At 36.5% G+C, this 25,043-nt stretch overlaps 1 protein-coding gene across 3 annotated transcripts; it reads left to right on the forward strand.

Annotated features, from left to right (window-relative positions):
• The first annotated feature begins 7,385 nt into the window (after window positions 1-7,385).
• ENPP4 (ectonucleotide pyrophosphatase/phosphodiesterase 4) lies at window positions 7,386-22,324 on the forward strand. 3 transcript variants are annotated; one of them, XM_016133059.2, is made up of 4 exons: window positions 7,386-7,820; window positions 15,749-16,607; window positions 17,213-17,383; window positions 19,412-22,324. In XM_016133059.2, the coding sequence occupies exons 2-4, from the start codon at window positions 15,782-15,784 to the stop codon at window positions 19,774-19,776; spliced, it is 1,362 nt and encodes a 453-aa protein (XP_015988545.2). In that variant the 5' UTR covers window positions 7,386-7,820; window positions 15,749-15,781; the 3' UTR covers window positions 19,777-22,324. The 3 variants fall into 3 exon arrangements, with proteins under 3 accessions (XP_015988545.2, XP_015988543.2, XP_015988544.2); XM_016133057.2 differs by having other exon boundaries at window positions 7,386-7,598; XM_016133058.2 differs by lacking the exon at window positions 7,386-7,820 and having other exon boundaries at window positions 12,180-16,607.
• The last annotated feature ends 2,719 nt before the right edge of the window (window positions 22,325-25,043 follow it).

Below are 25,043 nucleotides of genomic sequence, written 5' to 3' on the forward strand. Positions count from 1 at the left end.
ACTACTGCTAATCAATTTTGCACTCCTTCTAGAAAAATGACTTCTAGAAAAGAGAAGCAGCCCTCTGTTTATTAGTGAAAAATAGCCCATGGAACAAGTATATCTTTTATTTGTAATGGATGTCAGAGTGTATCACAATACCCAGTGTTCCTGTACCTGGAGCAAAGATATGTGACTGTGTTTAACAAAATCAGTTACATAACTGACCCAGACAGCTTAGGTTAAATAAGGCAGATTGAATTTATGACAAGTCAGAAATAGGAAAGGGTCCAGTCAGTTTTGCTAATGGAAAAGAAGAGGAAACAGGTATCTTTAGAAATTAAAATTAGCATAAAACAATCCAAAGCAGTTCAAAGCAAATAAGAAGTTATATGGAAATCTTGGGTATAATTATAAAAAAAATCATGCTTTTTAAAAATTCTTCTCTATAATATATTTATATTGTTTTGTTAGCATGTGCGCATTTAAGAGTGCTGCTTGCTGACCACATGAGTCTGAGCTTTAGAGTATAGCCATCACCAAGATCAAGAGTCTACAAGCAGCTGCAGAGACACTTGGGGGTTGGCTGCAGTCTGTTGTTTATTAGTTTGTGCCTTCATAAGTTAATTCCAGGGTCAAACCTCAAGGCTGGCCTGTGCATTGCTGAATTGGGGCATCTTAGATCCCCAGGCTGTCTGTCAGAGCTAGAAGGCATGGCCAAGGCCTTTGTCCTCCAATCCCTAGCATCTGCCAGACCTGAGTTTGAATACTCACTCTGCCACTCGGTAGCTGAGCAATCAAGAGCCAGTGTCTCAACCTTCTTGAGCCTCCATTTCCTCGTCTGAAAAATGGGCCCTCTTATGGAACCAGCCTCTTAAGGTTATTGTCAAAGAAATTAGATAAAGCAAGGAAAGTGCTCAGCACAGGGTCTGGCACATGGTAAGTGTTGGTGATTGTTATCACTCTGAAATGTTCTTCAACCTGAACAGTGACCAGGGGAAGGCTGAGTTCTGGGGAATTTATGTAATATCCAATTTAGTAAAAGAAATATTCTGGCATTTGGGGGCATGTGGTTATGCATATTCTGTTTGTTCATTCGCTAGGTGCATGATGGTTTAAAGAGTAGACTAAGCTGACTGCCATGTAATGAGATATGTAGTGGAGACAGCACCTGGATGGGCATAAGGAAAGAAGGGCCATTTTTATCCACTACTACTGATACTACCCAAGAAACTGGGTCCAATCATGGAGTCCTATCTGGTCTCCATCTTACAGATAATGTGGTTGTGAACAGATGACAAAAATGGTTCATAAAGATCTTTTGGCATCAAGCTTCTGTTATCCTCCAAATATTTACTGTTTAAACCACAAATGAAAACCTGTTTCCGATGGGCTTAAATAATAAGGATATTTAGACTCTTGTTAAACAGGAAGTCCAGAGGTAGGACAGGCTTCAGGACTAGTTGAATTAGTATTTCAACAATGTCACCGTGTACTGGGTTCTTTCTAACTTTTTGCCTGACTGTTAATAGAGATGGTTTCTGATTCCTTTGTGTTAGAGATTGAAATGAACTAGGAGCAATAATCTAAACACACCATTTACAAATGAATGTTGTATCCCAAATTACATTGTCTTGCCAAAATTGGAAAACAAAACAAAACAGGACAAAATTAAGTACAACTGGGGTCTTTTCCTTTGTGGCCAATGTGAGGTTTGGAAGCACCATTTTAGAGGCAGTTTCTTTCCCTCCATCCCCAGATTCAAGATTTACCATTTATTCGTTAACGTAAAATACTTAGAAATTTTTATCTTGTTTTCAAAATCCAATAAATAGCTCTTTATGCAATTATTTCTCTTTTAAACTCCTAATTATTATAGATAACTCATTGCTGACAGGAATGAGTCAGAAGTTAGAAGTTATAGGAAAAAAGTTTCAGAGCAAAAGTCACACCCTGTCCAATTCCTGTTCCCTGCTCAGAAAAACAATAACTGTCCACTGCTCGTCTGAGAAAACAAAACTGAAACTAGTGAATCGAATTTCAAATTATTGGTTGGGTATTTTAGGTTTCACTTTTTAATATATATTAGATGTTAATGTACAGAAAACATAATACATGTTTTATCTTAAAATAAGGGGGAAAGGATCTTAGGAATCATAGTACTTCAGTGATTTTGAAAGTTCATTTAACAAAAACTCTTCACCCATGCCACTTACAACAAGGTGACATTTAAATGATCTCAATTAAATAAGACTGTAAAATATTTTTAGATGCTCCTGTTTAAAGCGACTCTGTATTATCCATCACAAACTATTTAGTGCTGGATATTCTTCACTCTAAAGGAAGTTTTTCAAATACGAATAAAGTCGTACAAGAAAAAGCATAAATCCTTTTGAGCTTTCCTATGTGGAAGGCAATGTGTTCATTTTTTCAAAAGATATAAAAATAAATAAGATTCAGTCTCTGCCCTCAAGGGACAAAAAGCAAATCTAGAAAGCAAATGAAGAGGGCATCACTCTGTTGCTTTTGCCTGCACAGAATTCATTTCCCCTTCTTCTGGTGGTTCTCCTAGGAAACCATCACACTTTTACTCTTAGGCATAGAAGTTATATGGGGCCAAACTCAACTCCCCAGGCTCCAACATGGACTCCTAAGGTAACCAACTAACTTAGCTTGCGCTGAACTGAGTGGTTTCCTGGAACATGGGAATTTTAGTGCTGAAACCAGAAAAGTCCCAGGTGAATTGGAATGAGCCAGTTACAATTACTCTGACCCAAATCTGGCCTATCAGAGCCAATTCCACTCTCTCAACCACAGGAATTGGTTCTATGATGGAGACATGCTCCAGGCCAGAGCAAAAAGACTCAATCCTGAAACTTTTCTTGAAACAGTTAAGAAAGATTCAGTCTTTGAGTAGCAACAGCAGCTAAATATGTAGAATACAAGCCTGTAGCTGCTGGTGATCATTACTGTCACTATAAATGGGAAGTCTACTTAGGAATGAAGCCAACACAGAGAAAGCAGAGCTGAGAGATGGAAGCCGACACCTGATGACATTGAGCACGTAGATTCAGGTTTACCTGAAGTTTTGTTCCTGGACTTTTCCATTCACACGATTCAAAAAATTCTCCTTTTGCTTAAACTAGTTTGAATTGGGTTTCTATCACTTATATCTAAAAAGGGGATAAGAAAAGCAAATATTTGCTTACATTATACTATCAAGTAAGGTAAATGCCATAAGAGAAACCCAAAAGAGAGAGAGGTTAAATTATGTAAAGGTTAAATTCAGCTGCCAGAGTCAGGAAATAGATTTAGGATGAGTTGGTTTTTTAATTGGTTCTTGCAGGTTAGACGGTATAGTAGTTTCCAATGGCTGCTGTAACAAATTACCACTAATTTAGTGACTTAACACAAAATTTTTATGTTATAGTTCTGGAGGTCAGAAGTCTAGAATGAGCTAGCAGAAGTGATCCTTCTGGAGAGTCTTGGAGAAAATGCATTTCCTTGCCTTTTCTACCTTCTAGAGGCCATGTACATTCCTTGACTAGTGGTCACATTCTGGATCTTCTAAGCCAGCAGTGTAGAACCTTCTATTCTCTGACTCTTCCCTCTTTTTTCCTTATAAGGAACCTCGTGATTACATTGGGCTCACCCAAATAATCCAGGATAGTATCTCCCTATGTCAAGATTCTCACCATCATCACACCTGCACAGTTCCTTTTACTATGCATGGTAACATAGTCCTATGTTCTGGAGATTAGGATAAAGACATCTTTGGGAGGCCGTTAATGTTTGACTGAGGGACTAACATCAGCATAGGCACCAGGATGAGAAAAGTGTGTTAGTCCTTAAAAATAATCCTATTTTTTTAGAAAACAATGATATGTATTTGAGGAGTCATTATGATTGAGACTGGATAGGTTAATTAAAACCATATTGTTTTGTAGAAAGGGAAGTAGTTAAACTTAATTTAGTAGGTAATGAGGTACCATTCACTGTGCTATTTGCATTGTGGAAATAGAAATGAGTATAATATTGTCCTTTTTGTTAAAGAGTTTCCGATCTAGCAGGAGAGAAAGACCTCTGTATGTAGAATGACCACATTTTCCCAGGATAGCCCTAGTTTTTGCCTATTGTCACACATAAATATGCATAGTGCCCCCCCACACACCTTGCATTCGAAAAAATATCCTGATTTGGATGACAAAGTATATGGTCACCCCACTTAAGAGCCATCATCCTCAATATTTATTTATTGAATATTACAAGGCAGGAGCTCTGTGTTAGGCCCTGGAGAAAAGCAAGAGGCAGAGACAAATTTTCTGTGTTCAAGGTCTTTAATATCTAGTTTTAAGGTCTGAAGATGTTTATAAAGTGAATAAGATAGTACAAAAATTAATTGGTTAACAAGACAGCAGCAGAAATGCTAAGCAAGAGAAATGGAAAATAAGTTCTTCAGATTCTAAGGGCTATAAGAGAAATTTCTGCAGTCTGGCTGAGCAGGGCAGGCTGCCCCAAGTGGGATAGACTTGTTGACTGCTGGAACTTCAAGTATGGTCTGGCTCGTGGAGAGGAAGAGACAAGGGGGTATGCCTAGATCACTTGTTAGGTGTCAGTAGAGATGAGAAAAAAATGTCATTGTGTTTCATTTCAGTATTTTATTGACTCTAAGACACTATCTAGGTTAAGAAGCTCTATTATGTACCGCTATGAAAAATTATAGCCAATCATCTGTAAGATACATTTTGATTTCAGAGATGATAAATGTGAAAAAAAAAGTGTATATTTTAAAACCAGCAAAGTAAGATAAAATCTCTTCTTAATTGTAAAGACTCTTGCTAAAGTGGCTCATCTCTGCACTTAAATGAGTTTAATTACTTTACATTTATTTTTTTATTATTTGGCATTTTAAATCATCTACTCATTCTATAGCTTTTCTTCCAAGGATATTCGTCTCTCTCTTAAACTATGGAACTACAAAAAAAATATGTAGAATTTAATAAACATTCTTCCTACCAGTGTGACTTTCAGGATTTCTCTTTGCCCATAAATCTTCCTAGGATTCTACTTGAAATCCCCAGAATTAGTATTATCCCTTTAGGATATTTAAGAAGGCAAACATTTCAATTGGATATAGTAATTTATCAGTTAACTAACACATTTGCATACATCAGTTCCTTCTCTAAATTGCAAATCCTCAGAACCACTTATGGCTTTTGTTAAAAATGTTCCAAGTTCCTCCTCCAAAGATTTGGATCTAATAAATCGTGTGGTATCTGAGAACACGACACCATGGGGACACTTGGATATAGGAAGAAGTTATTGCGTGAAACATGGGAGCCCTCTGCACTAAATAGAATGGAAGGTCAGATTGGCAATGGGCAATTCGAGGTCACTAAATGCTTAAGGCAGGTAAGAGGGTCTGGGATAATAACTGAGCTTTAAATTTGTTGGGTGCTTTAAACCTACAGAGTGTTTTTACATTAGGGTCTTATTTGGCTTTCACAAATGGCCTGTAAATAAGTGTGCCCTTTATGTCTGTGTTATTCTTAAATCACAGAGCTTAAGGTGCTCACCTAAGGTTCCTTGGGAATGTCAGAGCTGTGCCCTGCCACATGGGCAGTGGCAGTGGCAGTAGATAAAGGGAGCCCTTTTTCCTAATGCTGATGCAGCTATACTGTCTCCATAATACATCTCATCTACATGGCAGTCAGCTTAGTCTACTCTTTAAACCATCATGCACCTAGCGAATAAACAAACAGAATATGCATAACCACATGCCCCCAAATGCCAGAATATTTCTTTTACTAAATTGGATATTACATAAATTCCCCAGAGCTCAGCCTTCCCCTGGTCACTGTTCAGGTTGAAGAACATTTCAGAGTGATAACAATCACCAACACTTACCATGTGCCAGACCCTGTGCTGAGCACTTTCCTTGCTTTATCTAATTTCTTTGACAATAACCTTAAGAGGCTGGTTCCATAAGAGGGCCCATTTTTCAGACGAGGAAATGGAGGCTCAAGAAGGTTGAGACACTGGCTCTTGATTGCTCAGCTACCGAGTGGCAGAGTGAGTATTCAAACTCAGGTCTGGCAGATGCTAGGGATTGGAGGACAAAGGCCTTGGCCATGCCTTCTAGCTCTAACAGACAGCCTGGGGATCTAAGATGCCCCAATTCAGCAATGCACAGGCCAGCCTTGAGGTTTGACCCTGGAATTAACTTATGAAGGCACAAACTAATAAACAACAGACTGCAGCCAACCCCCAAGTGTCTCTGCAGCTGCTTGTAGACTCTTGATCTTGGTGATGGCTATACTCTAAAGCTCAGACTCATGGAGCAAATTTCAGACCTTGATTTCTAAGGTCCACCATTGCAGATTAATAATCCAGATAGTGGGTTTACATTACTAAATCCTTAACACTTGAGAATACTACATATGGCTAATATCTTTAATTCATTTAATTGTACATTTTTAAGCACCTGCTGGAGCTACAGTAATGAACAGGGAAGAAAATATCCTCTGGGAGTATGCATTTTAACAGTGGGGATAATGAATCCAGAGCACCTTAAAACTTTCCATTAAATTCAATAAGCATTTAGAAAGTAATTTTTCTACACCAGGCTCTGTGCTTGGCACTGCACAAAGAGAAAAAAAAGATACTATCAGCTCTTTGCCAAATGTACTTGGGTAACCCAAGTATTAACAAAGAAATCTACTTCTGTTGGGTAATGTCACTTGCTACCAGTGAGCTTAAAGTGATATTCGACCAACTAAGATTCCAATTAAAGAGAGGAGCTCAATCCCACATGCCTCTACCAAAAGAAGTGCCCATTTCTCTTTACCCATTACTAGTTTCCCAACTGCAAGGTCTGTTTCTTGTAACCTTACCGGTAAACTGCCTACTAGTCAACTTCGCGCGTGAAGGTGCTCACTTCTACGGTAAGACAGTTAGACACTGCTGCAGTAGAACCACACCGTATTTATCCCAGCTCACAGGAACTGGTTGAAGCTGCTCTAGATTTGTGCTAAGCCCTGGAGCAGCCATAGTCGTTTTTCCCGAGGACACAAGCCGCAGGGTGCATAACTAGGGGCAAAATGGGAGTGGCTATAGGCGTGGACTTGGCAGGAGTCAGGGCCTTTCGGGAACTCACTTCGTTTTAGGTCCCCAGAAGGGCACTCAGTCCTCTGATGATACGAAAGGGTCATGCTTAGAGAGCGGAACGAACTTCTCCTACGTCCAGTTCTATGCCTCCAAAGCAGCCGTCTCCAGGTGGTCCCTGAATCTAACCAATCGGAAAGGGAGTTACATTTAACTCGGCTCCGGCATCCAATCGTAGGACATGTCTCAAAGTCCACCGCCCTCTGGGTCGCCGCCGGCTTGAAGCCAGTTCCGCTGTCGCTCGCCGTGCAGCTCCGCACACTCCTGATCAACCCCAGCAGCGCACATCGCTAGGAGGCTGGGTCTGTTAACCGCGGCCGGGACGCTCGCTACTGCGCAGGCGCCTCGGGAGGATCTGCGCCTCGCTCCTGTCCCTTCACGTCTCCCTGGTCCCTAGTATCCACCAGCGCCGCGTTCCGCTCGCTGGATAGAAGCGCCGTCGGCGTCGGCAGTGGGTGAGTGTGAGCCTCGCGCGCACGGCGTTCTGTAGGGAAATGCCACCCCCACCTGAGTCCATCAGGGGCTTTGAAAGTAGAGGTGGTGAGAAACACTGTTCTCCTCCACACATCCTGGGGCGCTGGCAGGGACGTCTGCGGAGGGAGCCAGAGCGGCCGGGAGACAGCTGGCCGAGGGGAAGGAGGAGGGCGGCGTGGGAAACGGAAAGACAGTATTAGCAGGTGGGTTTGGGTTCGGGAAGGCCGTGGTGTGAAGGATGAAGAGGGAAGTTGGCTGAACAGCAGTAGGTGCGGAGGGGGGGAGGGGGAGGGGAGATGGGCGAGAGTGACATGAGGGGAGACAGGCCAGAAAAGCTGGCTTTCGATTTTAAAGAAACGCTGTCGAAGGCATCTGACATGCATCTGTCTGAATATTAGATTAGAGTTTATGGTAATTATATAATCCAGTTAAAAAAAGGAATTTTTGAGTAACTAAAGGATATAGATCACATATAAGTACTTTTTATGGGTTTGGACGCTGTGTTAAGCACTTTAAAAACACCACTTTTTTTTCTGAGTATAACAACCCTGTGAGATAATAGCATTCCATTATACAGATGAAGAAAGGCTCAGAGAAATGATGTAACCAGGATTGGACGGCTAGTTACAGGCAGATTCACAATTATGTCAGGTTTGACTCCAGAAGAGTTTTGCTAAACCACCAGAATATTTGGTGGACTTAATTAAGCCCGAAAACTTGCCAAGTGCTATAGGAAGTCACCTGCTTGTTTTAACATTATGATTTTCTTTTCTTTCTGTCTTTTTCCCAAAGGTTGTTCCAGGCAATTTAAGGAAATTAACTTAATATAAATAAAGTGTATCTCCTCCTTGCTTTTAAATAGCTACAAAATGTTTGGGAGAAATTTTGATGAAAACACGAGGAGTCTGTGGGGATGTTATTTTACTGTGAGAGTAACATGACTAGCTGTTTTCAAGATGCTTGCTAGACAATTTTATGTGCTTTGGAAAGTTGGAGGATAATTCAGAATCTTAGACTATGAAAGTCTCAAAGAGTAGTTATATTTTTTCTTAGAACATTAAGAAAATAACTAATAATATAAAGGAAACCACCTAAGTTATCTATGTGCGTAGACAATAATATTTTAAAGCCGTATTAAGAGTTCCATGATAAATAGTATTTGTGAAGCGCTTAGAATAAAGCTTTTGTATTATGGAGCAGATGGCATTTTAATGGTGACTCATATCTTTCACCATATTCCTATACCTGTTAACATTTTCCCAACTTCACAAGAGAATGCCAGTTAGAATTGCCTGACATGCATTCCATCTAGGTAAGAAAGTTATCCCAGACCAGGTAGTGTTTTGTCTGCTGAATTGAAGAAGACTACCTACTACTTCCGGTTGGGATACTTAGATGTTAAGATACTTAGATGGAAGCCAGATAAGTCTGCTTCCCCTACTCATTCAAAATTTTTTTGGTTTGAAAAATTACAGAACGTCTCCAAATTGTTTTGTAATATAACAATTAGTGATTTTCATTCCTTGAAAACTACTTGAGACCTTCTCACTGGTGTTCTGTTTATAGTTTAACACTCTTAGAATGAAACAGAATGAGGCAGACACAGAGATACAAGCACTGCTTAATGAAAGATGTTCTGGCAGGAAAAGTTCTGTTAATAGTTTGTTGACTTGCTGTTACTAGACATAAACTTGTTGAAGGCAAAATTAGTAAGATCACAGTAAAGCTACTAATTGCTTTCTGAGCTTGGGCAAGCACTCAACTAAAGCTTCATCATATGTAAAAAGAAGGGATTAGATTAAATTATTTCTAGTTATTTTGTAATTCCACAATAATATCATTCTGCCTGTCATAGTACAGACTTTTTTGTAGCATATTAACTTTGTAACTAGAATAGGTAAAGGGAAACTAAATTTGTGGGTCTTTATAACACTTTATGCATCCCCATTTTACACACAAAGGGACCGAATCTGGGAGAAGTTACATCTGCCTAAAATCGCCTATCTAAGTGTGAGTTCAAATTCTAGGATCCTTGTGATTTCAGAGCCTACAATCTTTCCACTTTGCTTCTCATCTGGGGCACTTGGATCCTAGCAGTGTGTTGAGGGATTACTGACCCCAGAGTAAACACATATGTACCTTTGATGCAGGACAGGGCATATTCCCCCGAGCTGCAGAAGCCATGCGTGGATAGACTTCATAGCTGAGTGCAAGAAAGAATTCAAACGCACGCTAGAGTTAAGAGTCAAAAAAGAAAGTTTATTAGAGAAAGGGTAATGCTACGTAAACAGAGAAAGCAAAGACAAAAAGCCAAGGCAAGAAAAAAAGCCCCAACTGTCAAGGAATCCCAGTTTACATATCATTTTTAGTTTTGGTGAATTAGTTTAAAAATTGCCTGTTTTCCTTTGATGATATGGGCATACAGTGAGAAAGGATAAGCAGTGTAGCCTGAAAAGGCCTGCTGGCAAGCTGGCAATTTCCAGCAGTTAGCCATAGGGAATGCATGATTTTATTTCGTGTAGGGCGTCACTTTAAGACTGGTGTTTTCCTGTTTTCCTTTCTTGGTGTGAGGAAATGGTTCATTAGCGATCTCAGCAGAAATCTTTCTTTGTTCTACAGATTTCCTTATGATCTGTCTGTGGAGCTGATCAGCATCTGAATATAGCTTGATTTAACATTTAAAATGTTTTCTTGCCTCCTCCCTACATTACCTTCATCCTTTTCACTCAAGATTTGGGAAAGAAAGATTTTGATATGTATATATTTGGGAGAGAGGGGGGTAGACACAGCCTTTTGGCTTTTGTTTTGCATGTGGGAAGCAGTGTAAAATATTTTCATATTAAAACACCCAAGTCTATATTATGAAGTATAAATTTTACATCATTTTTGAGGTAAAATGAGACTTCAGAGATGTTTCCTGTTTTGCGGCAGGGCATTTCAGATGCTTTTAAGATTACAATGTAATTTCTCTCTACTATATATATATATATATATATATATATATATATATATAATTGCAATACAATTCACATGCTATCCAATTAACTCATTTAAAGTGTAAAATATTACAGAGTTGTGTAACATCAATATAAACAATCCGAAAACATTTTTATCACCCCAGAAAGAAACCTGATAACCATTGGCATTTACTCCTCATTTCTCCCTATACCTTTTGCTCCAGGCAGCTTCTAATGTACTTTCCATTTTTATAGATTTGCCTATTCTAAGATGTTATCTAAACAGAATAATACAACAATAAGTGAGCTTTTGTGACTGCCTTTCACTTAGCATAATGTTTCAAGGTTTATTCAAGCATATATTAATACTTCATTCCTTTTTTATTACCAAATAATATTCCATTGCATGATATATAACATTTTACTTATTTATCCCTTGATGGACACTAGAATTGTTTCTGTTTATTGGCTCTTAGTAATAATGCTGCTGTGATATTTATGTAAAAGTTTGAGTATGGACATATGTTTAATTTCTCTTGGCCATATACTTCATTGTAGAATTGCTGATTCATGTGGTAACTGTTTATTTTGAAGAACTGCCAAAATGTAAAGTGTTTTCTAAGTGGTTACACCATTTTACATTCTTACTAACAGTGTATAAAAATTCAAATTTCTTCATATTCTTGCCTACACTTGTTATTATTTGTCTTTTTGATTACTATATCCATCCTAGCAGGTATAAAGGGGTATCTCATTGTGGTTTTGATTTGCATTTTCCTGATGACTAATGACATTGAACATCTTTTCATGGGCTTATTTGATATAAATATATATACATACATACACATATACATACACACACATACACACATACGTTACACACACACATGTATATCTTTGGAGAAGTGTGTTTTTCTGGTTCTTTGGACATTTTTAAATTGGATTATTTGACTTTTCATTATTGAGTTTTACAGTTTTTTTTATATATATTCTAGATGCAAATCTATGATTTGTAAACATTTTCTCTCATTCATTAGATTGTCTTTTCTCTTTCATCATGATATCCTTTGAAACACAAAACTATTTAATTTCATTGAAGTCAAATCTGTCTATCTATCTCTTGTACTTTTGGTGCTGTATCTTAAACGTCTTAAAGGTTTACTCTTGTATTTTCTTCTGAGAGAGAGAGAGAGAGAAAATAATTTTAGCTCTTAATTTTGGTTGTTAACCAAGTGTACATGAATCAGGAGGCTTTGGCTAGAAATAAGTGATAAAGATTTATTCAACGGTCTTACATAACTAGGCCAATACCCAGAGTTTTCCAAAAAAGAACTTTTTCTTTGTCTTTCAGAGTGTAATCAGAAGGCTATGGGAGAGTTGATGTAATTGATGCTGGACTGGCAAGTTCAAAAGTTTACATTTCCAGGCTAGTTAAAACAAGAATAGAATCATTTCCTCATACCTAAACCTACTAGATTTTAGTAATTTAGCAGAATGACTATAGTGACTCTGTGTTATTTTTTTCATCCCATTCCTCATGATCTGTGATCCATTTTGAGTTAAATTTTGTGTGTGCTATGAGATGAGGGGTCTAAATTACTTTTTTTTTTTTTTTTTTTTTGGTATGTGGCTATCTAGTTGTTTAGCAGCACTATTAGTTGAATTGTCTTGGTACTCCTCTGCTCTTAGAGGTAACTCAACTGGAAAAGTTTTAGACATACTAAGATATTTCATTTGTAGGAATTCCTTGAAGGGCTTGATTTTATAAACAATACTTCATGGCGTATGGATCTCAAGCACAGCATTACAAAGAAGTTTTGATGTTGTTAAACCACATTTATTCAAGTTTGTCTTTCCTCTTCCAAGGTGACCGGCTGATTTATTAATTTGATTCTTTGTGCCCCTATTTTGAGTACTATGTATTTGAAAAGTATAAAATTCTTATCCTCTGATAGATGGCACATACATGAATTTTTGTGTTATGAACTTATTTATCTTAGATATTTATGGAATGATTTTTTTAATGACCTAAAAAAGTAGGCAAGACTTCATGTGTAGGAAGTAACGTTAGGGTGTTTTAGGAATACAGACTGTTACTGAGGAGCTGTTATAGGTCAACTGTAGGTTATCGTCTTTTATGTGTCTTTATAGTAATACATTTCAGACAGATTGTGACAGTGAACTGTGGTAAATGGAAATTAAATTTGGCAATTATTTCTGTAACTTTCATGGCATTCGTATGTGGGTTGGGCTTGGACATGGAGGAGCTTGAATGCTGAGGTATTTGGACTTTTTGTATAGGTAGGGGGAGTCTGAACATTTTTTTTAGGGGAGTGTCATGAACAGACCTCTGCCCAGGAAGATTAAGTTGGAGCAGATGTTGAGTGATAAAAAGGAAGGTGATAAAGGTAGGAAGATTAGTTAAGAGACATTAAGTACTCCACACAGGAGGCATTGAGTACTTTAAGTATGACAGCAGTGGAGATGAAAAAGAATCGATAGCTCTTTAGTGTTAAAAATACTTGTTAAAAATGTGAGTTCCTGGCTGTACTCTAGACTGACTAAACCACAATTTCCTAGAACTAGACAGCTACACTTTTAGCAAGCTTCCCTCAGTGATTCTTATGTCTGCTATGCTGTAGTAGAAAGTAGAATTGACTAGGCTAGCAACTCAGGACATCTCTGTGTGACTGAGTACAGTGAAGCTGTTTTAAAGGATTAGGGAACTAAGGAAAGGGGGAAGATTTGGAGGTGCAGAGGATGCATTCCGTTCGACATGTATCAGATTGACTTACTGGCCGAATAGTTTGTGCAGTAGGATTGGTTGAGAATATGGAATAGTTAGTCAGGACAAGAGCTGGGGCAGTAAATAAAGAACTTTAAAAAAAATGTATTTATGAATATCTTTAAGATACTGTGCCCCTTATTTTCAGTTTTAGTCTACTCTGTTATTGGAAACAAATATTTCAGTCTGGGGAAGTAGCTACACTCAGAAAGAAAATCGGGGATTTCTCAATCCAGGCTTTCATGGAGACTCGTATGCCCTCTACAGCTCTAAAATCGCTGGAACCTAGGGAGAGCAGCCTGCATGATACTATTGTCTGACTGAACCCAGTTGTGACTGTCCAAGGTGGGAGATGAGTTGTGCATAAATCCTAGGTCAAGGAGCACCATTACTGAATGAAAAGATTACTAATGTCTAGATTCTTGATAGATAAAAATTCTGAGATGTGACTGAGGCTTTGTGTGAAGTATGTCTCATACAAATTAGAGTTGTTACTCTTCTTTGGAGAGGTAGTTTTTGTTATTCTATACTGGTTTTGTTTTTTTGGATGGCACTAGCAACAGATAATTTATGCACCACACTCAGAAGGAAGCCCATGTCAGGTTACAATGCTATAGATTTTCCAGACCCAGAGATCCTCACAAACAAGATTCTGTGCCTTTGCTCTTCCAAATTTTCAGTCTCTGGTTTTCAGAGGGTCATAGCTTCCATCAGTAAGTATTTGAATGACTACACATATACAGATCATCTAGGTAGAATGTTTGAAAGAAAAGTCTCCGCCTTCAGGTAATTGCAGTCTAATTGGAGAAAGAACCCAATAAATGACTTGTGAACTTAGTCACCACATTATTTAACTCGCAGCTGCTTATGCCTCTGAGCTGTAAGTGCATATTCCCACGGCCATACCTTGAGTCTTCTTACTCTGAAATAATGAATTCATTTGCCTCACTCTGACCGCAAACCTGTGTTCCTGCAACTTTTTGCTGAAAGTTACTTTTAAAACACCAGTTCTTTAACTTAATCAAAACCTCTAATCTAAAAACCTTTCTACTTCTTGCATCTATATTCAATTCAGTTTAAATGCTGCAGCTCAGATGTCAGCCTGATAGTGTCTTCAGCTTCTTTCATCATATTTCAGTTTCTGGCAGAATCTCAAGCCCCCGTAGGATCAGCTGCCTATTTCATACATGTCTGTGCCAGGGCTACTGAATCGCTGGAGAAAACCAATCGACAATGTCACTTCAAAAATTCATGGCACCCGCTGTCAACAATCCTGCTGTTTCCTTGTACTTTCTCCCATTCTCCACATTGGCCATTTCTCTGTGTTCCTCAAACCTCTGTCTGACCCTTTTACTACCCTTCTCCCTCTCGATAATTGACCTTACCTCTTGCAACTCAGAGAATGCAGTTCCCTTCACTTCCAGCCCTCAAATGTTAGCTCATTCCTTTGCTCCTTCTCTCTTGTTGTGATGGAAGAGATATCCTGCCCATTTACAGTGAAGCTTTCTTCCAAAATCATGTATCCTATTTCCTTAGGGACCAAAGAAGATAGAGACTGAAGGCAGGGAGATATATTGGGGGAAAGCTATTTTTGTAACTTGTGGATTGTTAAAAAAAAAAAAAAAGAGGGAGACCTTGGAGCCTGGGATATTAGATAGAATAGTTACATCTTGGACAGTAAAAGGGATGTTTAAGAAGGATGTGGTGATGAAATGCATTTCAACAGCTATTGGATTTCTTCAGAAATTTCTGTGGCATCCCAGTCTCCGTAGGTTTTGTCCGTCAGCCTCGTATGAATGTTGAAATAGGTACAAATTGAGGTGGGACCTTTATCTGAAATAATATTTATTTCTTACTCCCCTTTGTATGCCAGTATTTTTCAACAAGAGCTGGTGATGGGCCAATATGTTAGAATTTACATCATCTATTTCTGTGGTAGCAGTCATTAAACTAGAAAAATAATCTCCCTCTCTGGAGCCTCTAAAAGCTTGGAATTATTTCTATTTTGTACAGTCAGATAATTTTTGTTTTTTTATTTGTTCTTATTAAGCTTTTAGAATGATTTTTGCTGCTGCAGATGAGCAAGCAGCCAAACACTAGTATTTATGTGACGTTTAAGAATGGCCCATATCCCATTCAGAAAATGAAGGATGGGGTAGGATATATATATATGGAATTGGACAAGTAAAGGCAGTTTTTAGTTTTTCAACCTTAGATTTATTCCGTTGTTTTTCAGTAAATGACATTATTTAATTTTTAAGTCGATATAAGTAAAGCTGGCATATAAAAAATTTATAAATGTTGATTCTCTTCTCCTGATGGATGAACTTTGAAACCTAATCCAAATCAAATAGCATTACTGCTTATGAATTGTATTTTTATATTTTAGGATTCCTGATTGCTCTCTTTCAACACATTCATTATGAAGTTATTAGTAATACTTTTATTTTCTGGACTTATAACTGCTTGTAGAGGTAACTCTTCCTATAGTTTGCCACCGAAGTTACTACTGGTGTCCTTTGATGGCTTCAGAGCTGACTATCTACAGAACTATGAATTTCCTCATCTCCAGAATTTTATCAAAGAAGGTGTCTTGGTAGAACATGTTAAAAATGTCTTCATCACGAAAACATTTCCAAATCACTACAGTATTGTGACAGGCTTGTATGAAGAAAACCATGGCATTGTGGCTAATTCCATGTATGATGTAATCACACAGAAACATTTTTCTGACTTTAATGACAAGGATCCTTTTTGGTGGAATGAGGCAGTCCCTATTTGGGTGACCAACCAGCTTCAGGAAAACAGATCAAGTGCTGCTGCTATGTGGCCTGGTACTGATGTACTCATTCATAATACCACACCTTCTTATTTTATGAATTATAGCTCCTCAGTGTCATTTGAGGAGAGACTTAATAATATTACCATGTGGCTGAGCAATTCGAACCCACCAGTCACCTTTGCAACACTCTATTGGGAAGAACCAGATGCAAGTGGACATAAATATGGACCCGAAGATAAAGAAAACATGCTCAGAGTGTTGAAAGAAATAGATGACCATATTGGTGACCTAGTCCACAAACTCAAGATGTTAGGATTGTGGGAAAACCTTAATGTGATTATTACAAGTGATCACGGGATGGCCCAGTGCTCTAAGGACAGACTGATAAATTTGGATCTCTGCATTGACCATTCAGACTACACTCTTATAGATTTGACCCCAGTTGCTGCGATTCTTCCCAAAATAAGTAAGTAAACTTTTAGCTAAAGGGTATTTGAATGGGGCAGTTGATTGAGAAGGGAGAGTTTTGTAGTTCAGGACCATATATTCTTATGCTTACATAGAGTGGTATTATATGTTTTTCCTCCCTAATTTACATGTTTTTAAGCAGTTTAAGGTTTAGGTTCAAAGTAATTATTTCTTTGCTTTTTGATACATTTTGTAATTATTCACACTAATGGAAAAAGGAAATTTTTATCCTTGAAAAACATCTTGGATTTTTGTGAGATACATATGCCTTTTGTCTACTGATCTTAGAATTAATATGTGATAGTTTATATTCATTTAAGAAACTAGATGTGAAAATTGTCCCCTTTGTATAAAAAGTCCATCAGAAATAATAACAAAATGAAAAACGAGATGCGAATGCTTTGAAAAACTGTGCGCTGTGTGTGTGTGCATGCATATAAATATCCCAACACTTACATGATTATTGCTCTTTTTTTTAACAAAAGTGATTTAATACATGCTATTGTCCGGTATTTTTTCCAGTTATTCTATCTAGTTAGCAGTATTTTTTTCCTTATCAGTCAACTATGACTTTTTCTCTTTACTATTTCCTTTTGCTTCTAGATAAAACAGAGGTTTATAACAAACTAAAAAACTGTAGCTCTCACATGAATGTTTATCTCAAAGAGGACATCCCTGCCAGATTTCATTACCAGCACAATGATCGAATTCAGCCTCTTATTTTGGTTGCTGATGAAGGCTGGACAATTGTGCTAAATAAATCATCACCAAAGTGTAAGTATTAATTTAGGATATTTCTGTTGCGTCCTAGGGATATGTCATACATTGTGACATTGTTCTGTTAACAGGGTACTTTGATGTAGAGATGTTGACACAGTATAATTAGTTCAGTTTTCAGCTAGATAATTGTTAGGTCTTCATTCGATTCTCAGGTTTTCATTTGATAGCAATTTACAGTAACTACAATTTTACCCTAAGATTAGAAGGTTGGGTGACCTCAAAAGTGAAATATAATATTATTAGCAGAACTGCAGTTCTCAGTGACTTTCAGGCTTGGTAGAAAATGAAAGAGAAGTAAGGAAACAAATAAAAGAGAAATAAAGAAACAAAATAAAAGGGGAGAGAGATTAACTAGTTCAAATTTCTGTGTGTGTGTGTGTGTGTGTGTGTGTGTGTGTGTGTGTGTGTGTGTGTGTGTGTTAAAAAAAAAAATGACCAGGTAACTCTAAGCCTTTCCCCAGTGATATAATCTTTACCTGAATGTTACAGCTATTTAGAACATTGGGCAAGAACCAGAAAGTGAACAAAAATCTACTGAGTAAACAAAATGGATGTATAAAAATCTTTCCTACAACTGAAGAAATGTATAAGGGAGAGTTATTGGGTCTTCACTGATACAAATTTATTTATCCATATATTACATTCAGTTTGAATACTTTTTTTAAAATCTGATTTTGCAGCCTTTAACAGGGGTCAGAAAACTTACTGTAAAAGGCCAGATAATAAATATTTTAGATTTTGTGGGCCAGCTGGTCTGTGTCTCAACCATTCAATTCTGCCTTTGGAGTAGAAAAGCAGTCAGTAACAATATGTGTAAATAAATTTACAGGGTGTGTTCCAATGAAACTTTGTTTATAAAAGCAGGCAAAGGGCTGATTTTGGCTAGGGGCTGTAGTCTGCAGATCCCTAATCTATGGCAATTCAGAAGCATAAAACAAGAATAAGACTAAGGATCAATGGAATTATGTATTGTTTATATTTGTTATATATACCCATTGTTGAAAGCTTGGAAAATACAGAAAAGTGTAGAAAAGAGAACAAAAATTGTATAATGCCACAATATAGAAGTACAGATAAATGTTAGTCGTGGCAGTTTTTCCTCTTCTAACCTTTTTTTCTGTTACATATACTTGCGTATTTTTACATTATTGAAATCATAGTATTGATGTGTAATTATATTCTGCTTTTATTACATTGGTCATATACATTAATTTTATTATGAAATGTTTTAAACACACAACTACAGAATAATGTAACAAATACTGATATAATCATCCCTTAGTCTCTGCACTTCATATGAAAGTGGGAGTTTATTAAATGCAAGTGGTGAACATAAAAAGGCAGTACACGTTAAATGAAGCTAAAATTTGAGAATTTGGTATTGGAGTTCTATCAGGGACCATCACATTTTTGAGTTAGATTTTTATTCACATTACAAATTTGAGTCACCTGATTAGACTTTGTATTCGATACAAGAATCCCATCTGTAACTTTCTCGGTTACCAGGCCAGATGTTGAGGTGTTCATTAACTGTCAAACCAGTTATCTAATTATATACTCTTTTTTCTTATCACAGGAACATTGACATAGGTAGGTCTGCAGATTTATTTCTTGCCATTTACAGGTTTTAATCACTTTGACTCTCCCTAGTTATTCAGGACTCTCAACAGGACCACTCTTTCTATCACTGGTGCTATTTGCAGTAGGCTTTTGCAAACAGTGCTGGAGAAAAACAAGTGAAGTAGGTGAGACTAGGACTGAATGATAAGTATATCAGATTGAGAAATAGCTTTAAAACCTGAGGTCATGACTGATTAGAAAAGGGGGTATATGTATGAAACAGGGAACGTGGCTGAGTTAAAGAAAATAGAAAAATTTCTTTCTGACCCCTGTCTAGTTCAACTTATCAGAATTCTAATGAGTAGGAATTATACTGGCAAGACTCTAGTATATTTACACGTGAAGCAAGTTATTTTGTAATAGATTGATCTTATATGCTAATATTATTTTGTTCTTTTTCAGTAGGTGACCATGGTTATGATAATTCTTTGCCCAGTATGCATCCGTTTCTGGCTGCCCACGGTCCTGCATTTCACAAAGGCTACAAACACAGCACAATTAACAATGTGGATATTTATCCAATGATGTGCCACATCTTGGGATTAAAACCCCAGCCCAATAATGGAACCTTTGGTCATACCAAGTGTTTATTAGTTGACCAGTGGTGCATTAAACTCCCAGAAGCCATTGGAATTGTTATTGGTGTGCTCTTGGTGTTAACCACTCTAACGTTACTCATGATAATCATGCAGAATAAACTATCTGTACCTCAGCCATTTTCCCGACTTCAGCTGCAAGAAGATGACGATGATCCTTTAATTGAATAACATGTGCTGGGATTTATACAAAGTGTCTTTGCTTAGTCACAAAACCAAGGAAATACCCAAGGTGTTGTAAGTATGAAAAAGTATACTTTGAAAGACAAAGACTTTACACAAAGCATGCTAAAATTATTGGTTTTTTTTTTTCTTGTGTTTTATTTTGGTGCTTTAGCTAATACAAAACAAAACAAAACCAAAAACATGAAACAAACCCTGACCATGGTAACAATTGCTAGTAAATCATTAGATAATACCAACTATTCTCTAACTAGAAACATTTGTTTAAGAAAAATAGTACCTCTGCCTTTTTTTCCTTTTGCAATGAAGATTTAACACATCTTTAGATGAAAATATACCAAACTTAAGTAGGCATGGTTTTCTAATCAGTTTTTATATTTATAAATGAAACAATGGAATCTTTATGCAATTAGTGGATTTTGTGTATCAGGGAGGAAATGTTTCCTATATTTTTATATTTACCTTTAATAAAGGTTATATCCCAAGTAGGCCTTTGAGTTAGGATATTTTCTGTGATGGTTAATAAAAACAATTAACCAGGCAGAAAAGATCTAGCATATAAAGATACTATTTTAAGAGACACTGTTATAAAAGACAAGCTAACAAAGACAATGTGGTACAAAGCCTCTGTCTTCTCCATTGTCTTTGTTAAGACTCTTAAGCTGTTAAAGTCTCAAAACTTTTATTTTTTGAAGATTATTGCCAATAAGAAATTAAGAAAATAGAGAAATGTACATTTTTCTATTTGTGCTGAATGCCTTTGTGTAAATTATTTAATTGTGTATGGACACAAATGTGTGTATGTATATGCGTGTGCAGACTATATGACTTAGAGAAGGAGGTCAGAGATGGACTGAACTGTAGGCAGGCTTTCACATTCCCATAGAACACAGCTTTCAGGAAAGGTTATATTTGGAGTTCATATTTTTTATCTTCTAACTCATAAGTTGAAATCATAATTTTTTAAATTCTTTAATATTTGGTACCATTTTTAACTTTCTCATGTTGTTTATTGTAACCAAAGGTATCTGAGTGCTGCAGAAAAATTTATGACCCAATACAAATCTGGTTTTGATCGGGTCAGAAAGAGGAAGTGAGATTTTTATATTCACCTTTGGGACACTTAAACCTTAAATTTAAAACAGAATTTAGTATCTTTTGATCCTTTCCATTATTCCTATGTTACGTGGTAGGATAAAGTCTCAGCTGGCCTAACATTCCTTAGCCTGAGTACCAGGTCGTACCTTTTAATAATCAAAATTAACACGAGGAAACTTGAGTCGTGGCAGACTAGATTGTATCTGTTAGAGGAAAAATTGGGTTCACGAACTGTTCATTAGGACACGAGGCAAGCAGTTGATATTGATATGGTGGTCTTTAAAGTTTTGATGGTATAAAATAGGTAACTGTTTTGCAGATGCAAAACTAATCTACAGTAAATACACAGCCAGTTAAATGTTGACTTTCTGTAATAGTTAAGAACAATAGTGCTAATCATTAGGTGTGTAATTTACCCTATTTGGGCATTGCTGGTTTCCTGATCCTGGTATCTAGTGCCTATTGTATTTGTGGTTCTTGAGAAGTCTTTCTACATCCTGCATAAATAGTTCATGCTGTTATTGGGCCTAAGTTGACCAATAATAAGAGCAGCATAATAAGTAAATGAAATAAAACCAATAGGACTAATTTTGCTTTTTGACAAATTTTATTTCCGATGTTTTCCTCACATAAAACTTATCCTAAAGGTTAATAGTTGATCTGGATGAAATAATATAAATAATAGAAAAATTTCTTTCTACTTCAGTTTCCGTTTAAAAAACAAAGAACATTCACGTTTAAAGCAGTGAACATTTTTGAAATAGGATATTTTATACTAGTTTAGAGTTTTAGTGACTGTAACCTGCAAGTGGATGTTATTTAGGATGGGTTAGGAAGGATGCCTTGTGTCTTTACCTTTGAAAAAAAGACAGTTACCTATTAGTCATGTCTTTCATTCTCAAAATGTCAACTTTAATTAAAATTGTAAATTTTTATGTATATTTTCATGGGATAAGAACAGTATTTAGTCAAGACGTTTATATATTATTATACTGAACTTTGTGTAATTTATTTGTATCTTTAAAACATTATCACAGTTAAAGCCGATGACTCCTCTAGTACACTGAGAAAATCTTTTAGTTAAGCTATCCTTTTACATTAAAGTTTTGGTGTACTTTATTACATAATTGACTAATATGCTGCTGTGTTTTTGGCTCCAGGAAACATTTAACCATTTATGACAATAGCACTCAAAGGTAATAGGAAAACTTTTTATTAAGCACTTTTTATTAATTCAGTGAGTGAATTCAAAATAACTACATTTACTTATTACATAGGGATAGTTCTGCTGCTGTCATTAATGTACAAGTTCTTGTAAACAGCAATAGAATAAACATTATTTCAGTTGCTGTGTATTATAGGCTTTGTGTTATTGTTCCAATAAGCTTGGTATAAGAATTTAAAGATAAATTATTGGAATATTAAAGAATTAAAAATGCCTTTGCATTGTTCTTGGGTATCTCTCTTGCCCATAACTAGTAAGCTTTAAGGATGATTGCATTTACTTCTTCTTATTTGGAGAGTTTTACTTTATTGTGAATACATAAAGCTATAAGTGAAGGACAAAGATGAAATAGAAAGTATATATTTATTGTCAATTCTTAAAATAGTGTGTAAATAAAATTGATATTTGTGTGCTTTAAAAAAATTTGTGCCTTAAGTTAAAATAAAATATATTTTGATTGTATTGTTCGAATTCGTGACTTTGTTTATGATTAAAAAACTTATATGAATAAAATCTACCAAAACATTTTTACTGTATTATTAAATATAGAATGCAACATTATTGATAATTTTTTTAATTTTTCACTTTCTTGCACAATATACATACTGTGACAGATTTTGAGATAATTTAGTAATACTGCAAAAATCCACATAAGCATTCATACAGATTTTTTTAAACCAGGATTACATTTATAACATCTTACTGAATTTTTTAAACAGTGTATTATAAATACACAGTCCAGCATGATGACATCATTGGAAAGAAAGCCAATATAAATTTTGTAGTGCTTCTAGAACTATAATTTATTGGATTAGAGCAGAAAGGAAGAAATTTGTAAAAGCTAATTAGAAAACACCAAGGGTAAGGGAGGATTATAGTATTTAAACTCTTGTTTTGCACTTTGCCGTAACTGTTTACTGTCTAAATAAGTGTAGATTCGACAAAGTTTCCTCTAGTAGAGCAGTGATTCATTCATTTCCTACTTTCACGTTCAGTGAACACTGACTGCTAGGAACTGTGGGAACACGAAAGAATAAAAGGCACTTTCTTTACTCTGGAAAAGAATTCAGTAGCATTTCAAAAGTGACAAAACTTTATACCAACAAATTGCTTATGTCTACTCGTGGTTTTGCTGCATAGATCTTTGGCTCCAGAACCATTTTCCAGGCCTTGTACTTCAAGTTTGGATGCCAGATTCACCTCTTTTCACCCCTTTTACCTACCCCCCAGCCTTCTTGGTGCCCATGCTTGGATATCATTGTATTCACACACACACACACACACAAATTGCTTCAGAGAACATGTGAGAATCCAAATGAGCATGCTGGGTCCTAGAGTCCTGTAACATACTGATCATAAAGTGTGTGTGTGTGTGTGTGTGTGTGTGTGTGTGTGTGTATATATACTCGCATGTATGTGTGTATATATATACACATACATACAGATATATATGTATATATACATACACATATGTATCCTAATGTGTATGTGTGTATAGGTGGTGGTTAGTGTTGAAACTGCTAGGTTCTGTGACTCATGTCTCGTGGCCAAAGTAACCTGGCTAAGGGCAAGCCAAATGATGTGCAGACCATCTACCTTTTCACATATCGTATATCTCCTTGACTTCTCAAATCTAATTTCAGCCGTCAGTAAACTGAATCTAGTGAGCTCATCTGCTGACAGCTCTGTAATGATGGTTAACAGACACATGTCTCTGGTCAGACCTCCCTCCTATGTTAAAGATCTGAATTGCCAGTGACCCAATCAGCATTCTTTTCATATGTGCCATGCTTAATTTAACTTTCATAGAGGCGATAGAAAGGAACAATAGAAATTAACCCCAAAATAATTCTAGACAACCCCAAATTACAAATACACATTTTTCTAAAAGAATTTTCCTAGAGGTCAGACCTAGACCCAGTAATATTGATTTACATGTTTGAGTTGTCTACTGAGGAGAGTGAATACGTTTTTCACACAAAATTTCTGTGAAGGCTTTTATTTTTTTTACTGTAAAATGATACAGGAATTATTTTGCCAATAAAATGGTAGATGTATAATTCAAACCTTTTTTTTTTTTCTAGAAAGCTGGAAAAAATATAAAAGATCTGTGCTATGGCATTGAGGAATTACCAAGAAAGTGAAGAATCGAGAGAGTGAGATTTAGAAGAAGGAATAAATCTGTAAAAGCCCCAAATGGAATCCAAATTCTGGAAGAGGCATTTGAGAGGCTGAAAAGCTTAACCTAATCAAAGGCTGAGGGGGTGGGGGGAGAGGACAGGGGGGAACAGAAGGAGAGAAAACAGGATGTAATGAAGACAAAAAAGCAGAACATTTAAAAATCATAAGAGCTTTATACTATTTGGCACAAGTGGTTTTGAAAACAGATGAAATGGATAATTCCATAGGAAAAATATTGAACAAACTTGATTCCAGTAGAGAAGGAAAACTAAAACCAATTTCTGTATTAAAGATTGGGGAAGTTATAAACCGTTGTGCAATGAGTATCAGGCCCAAAAAGACAATCTTTTTTAGTGCCTCTATTGGGTTTGATTATTAATGTCACAGTTGTCTCATAAAACCAGTGTGTTAGAAAAAGAAATACATGAGTTTTTGAGGTGATTATAACATTGACATAAAACCCGTTAAAAACAGCACTAAAGAAAGTACAGATAAAAGGATTGATACAAGAAGAGGACATAACCCTAGTAAACATATGCATCAACATAGGAAGACCTACGTATATGAAGCAACTATTGACCAACATAAAGGGAGATATTGACAGTAATGCACTCATAGTAGGAAACTTTAACACCCCATTGACACCAATGGACAGATCTTTCAGACAGAAAATCAATAAGGAAACAGCAGCCTTAAATAACACTAGACTAGATGGGACCAATCTCAAAAAAGAAAGGAAGGAAGGAAGGAA

Source organism: Rousettus aegyptiacus, unplaced genomic scaffold (assembly GCF_014176215.1).
Source record: "Rousettus aegyptiacus isolate mRouAeg1 unplaced genomic scaffold, mRouAeg1.p scaffold_m13_p_1, whole genome shotgun sequence".
In the NCBI taxonomy this organism is placed as follows: Eukaryota; Metazoa; Chordata; class Mammalia; order Chiroptera; family Pteropodidae; genus Rousettus; species Rousettus aegyptiacus.

Bases quoted from the DNA above. Each gene is read 5' to 3' on its own strand.
- ENPP4 (XM_016133059.2), top strand. From the start codon at position 15,782: ATGAAGTTATTAGTAATACTTTTATTTTCTGGACTTATAACTGCTTGT. The intron at 16,608-17,212 runs GTAAGTAAACTT...TTTTGCTTCTAG, and splicing joins TGCGATTCTTCCCAAAATAA to ATAAAACAGAGGTTTATAAC. The intron at 17,384-19,411 runs GTAAGTATTAAT...GTTCTTTTTCAG, and splicing joins AAATAAATCATCACCAAAGT to TAGGTGACCATGGTTATGAT.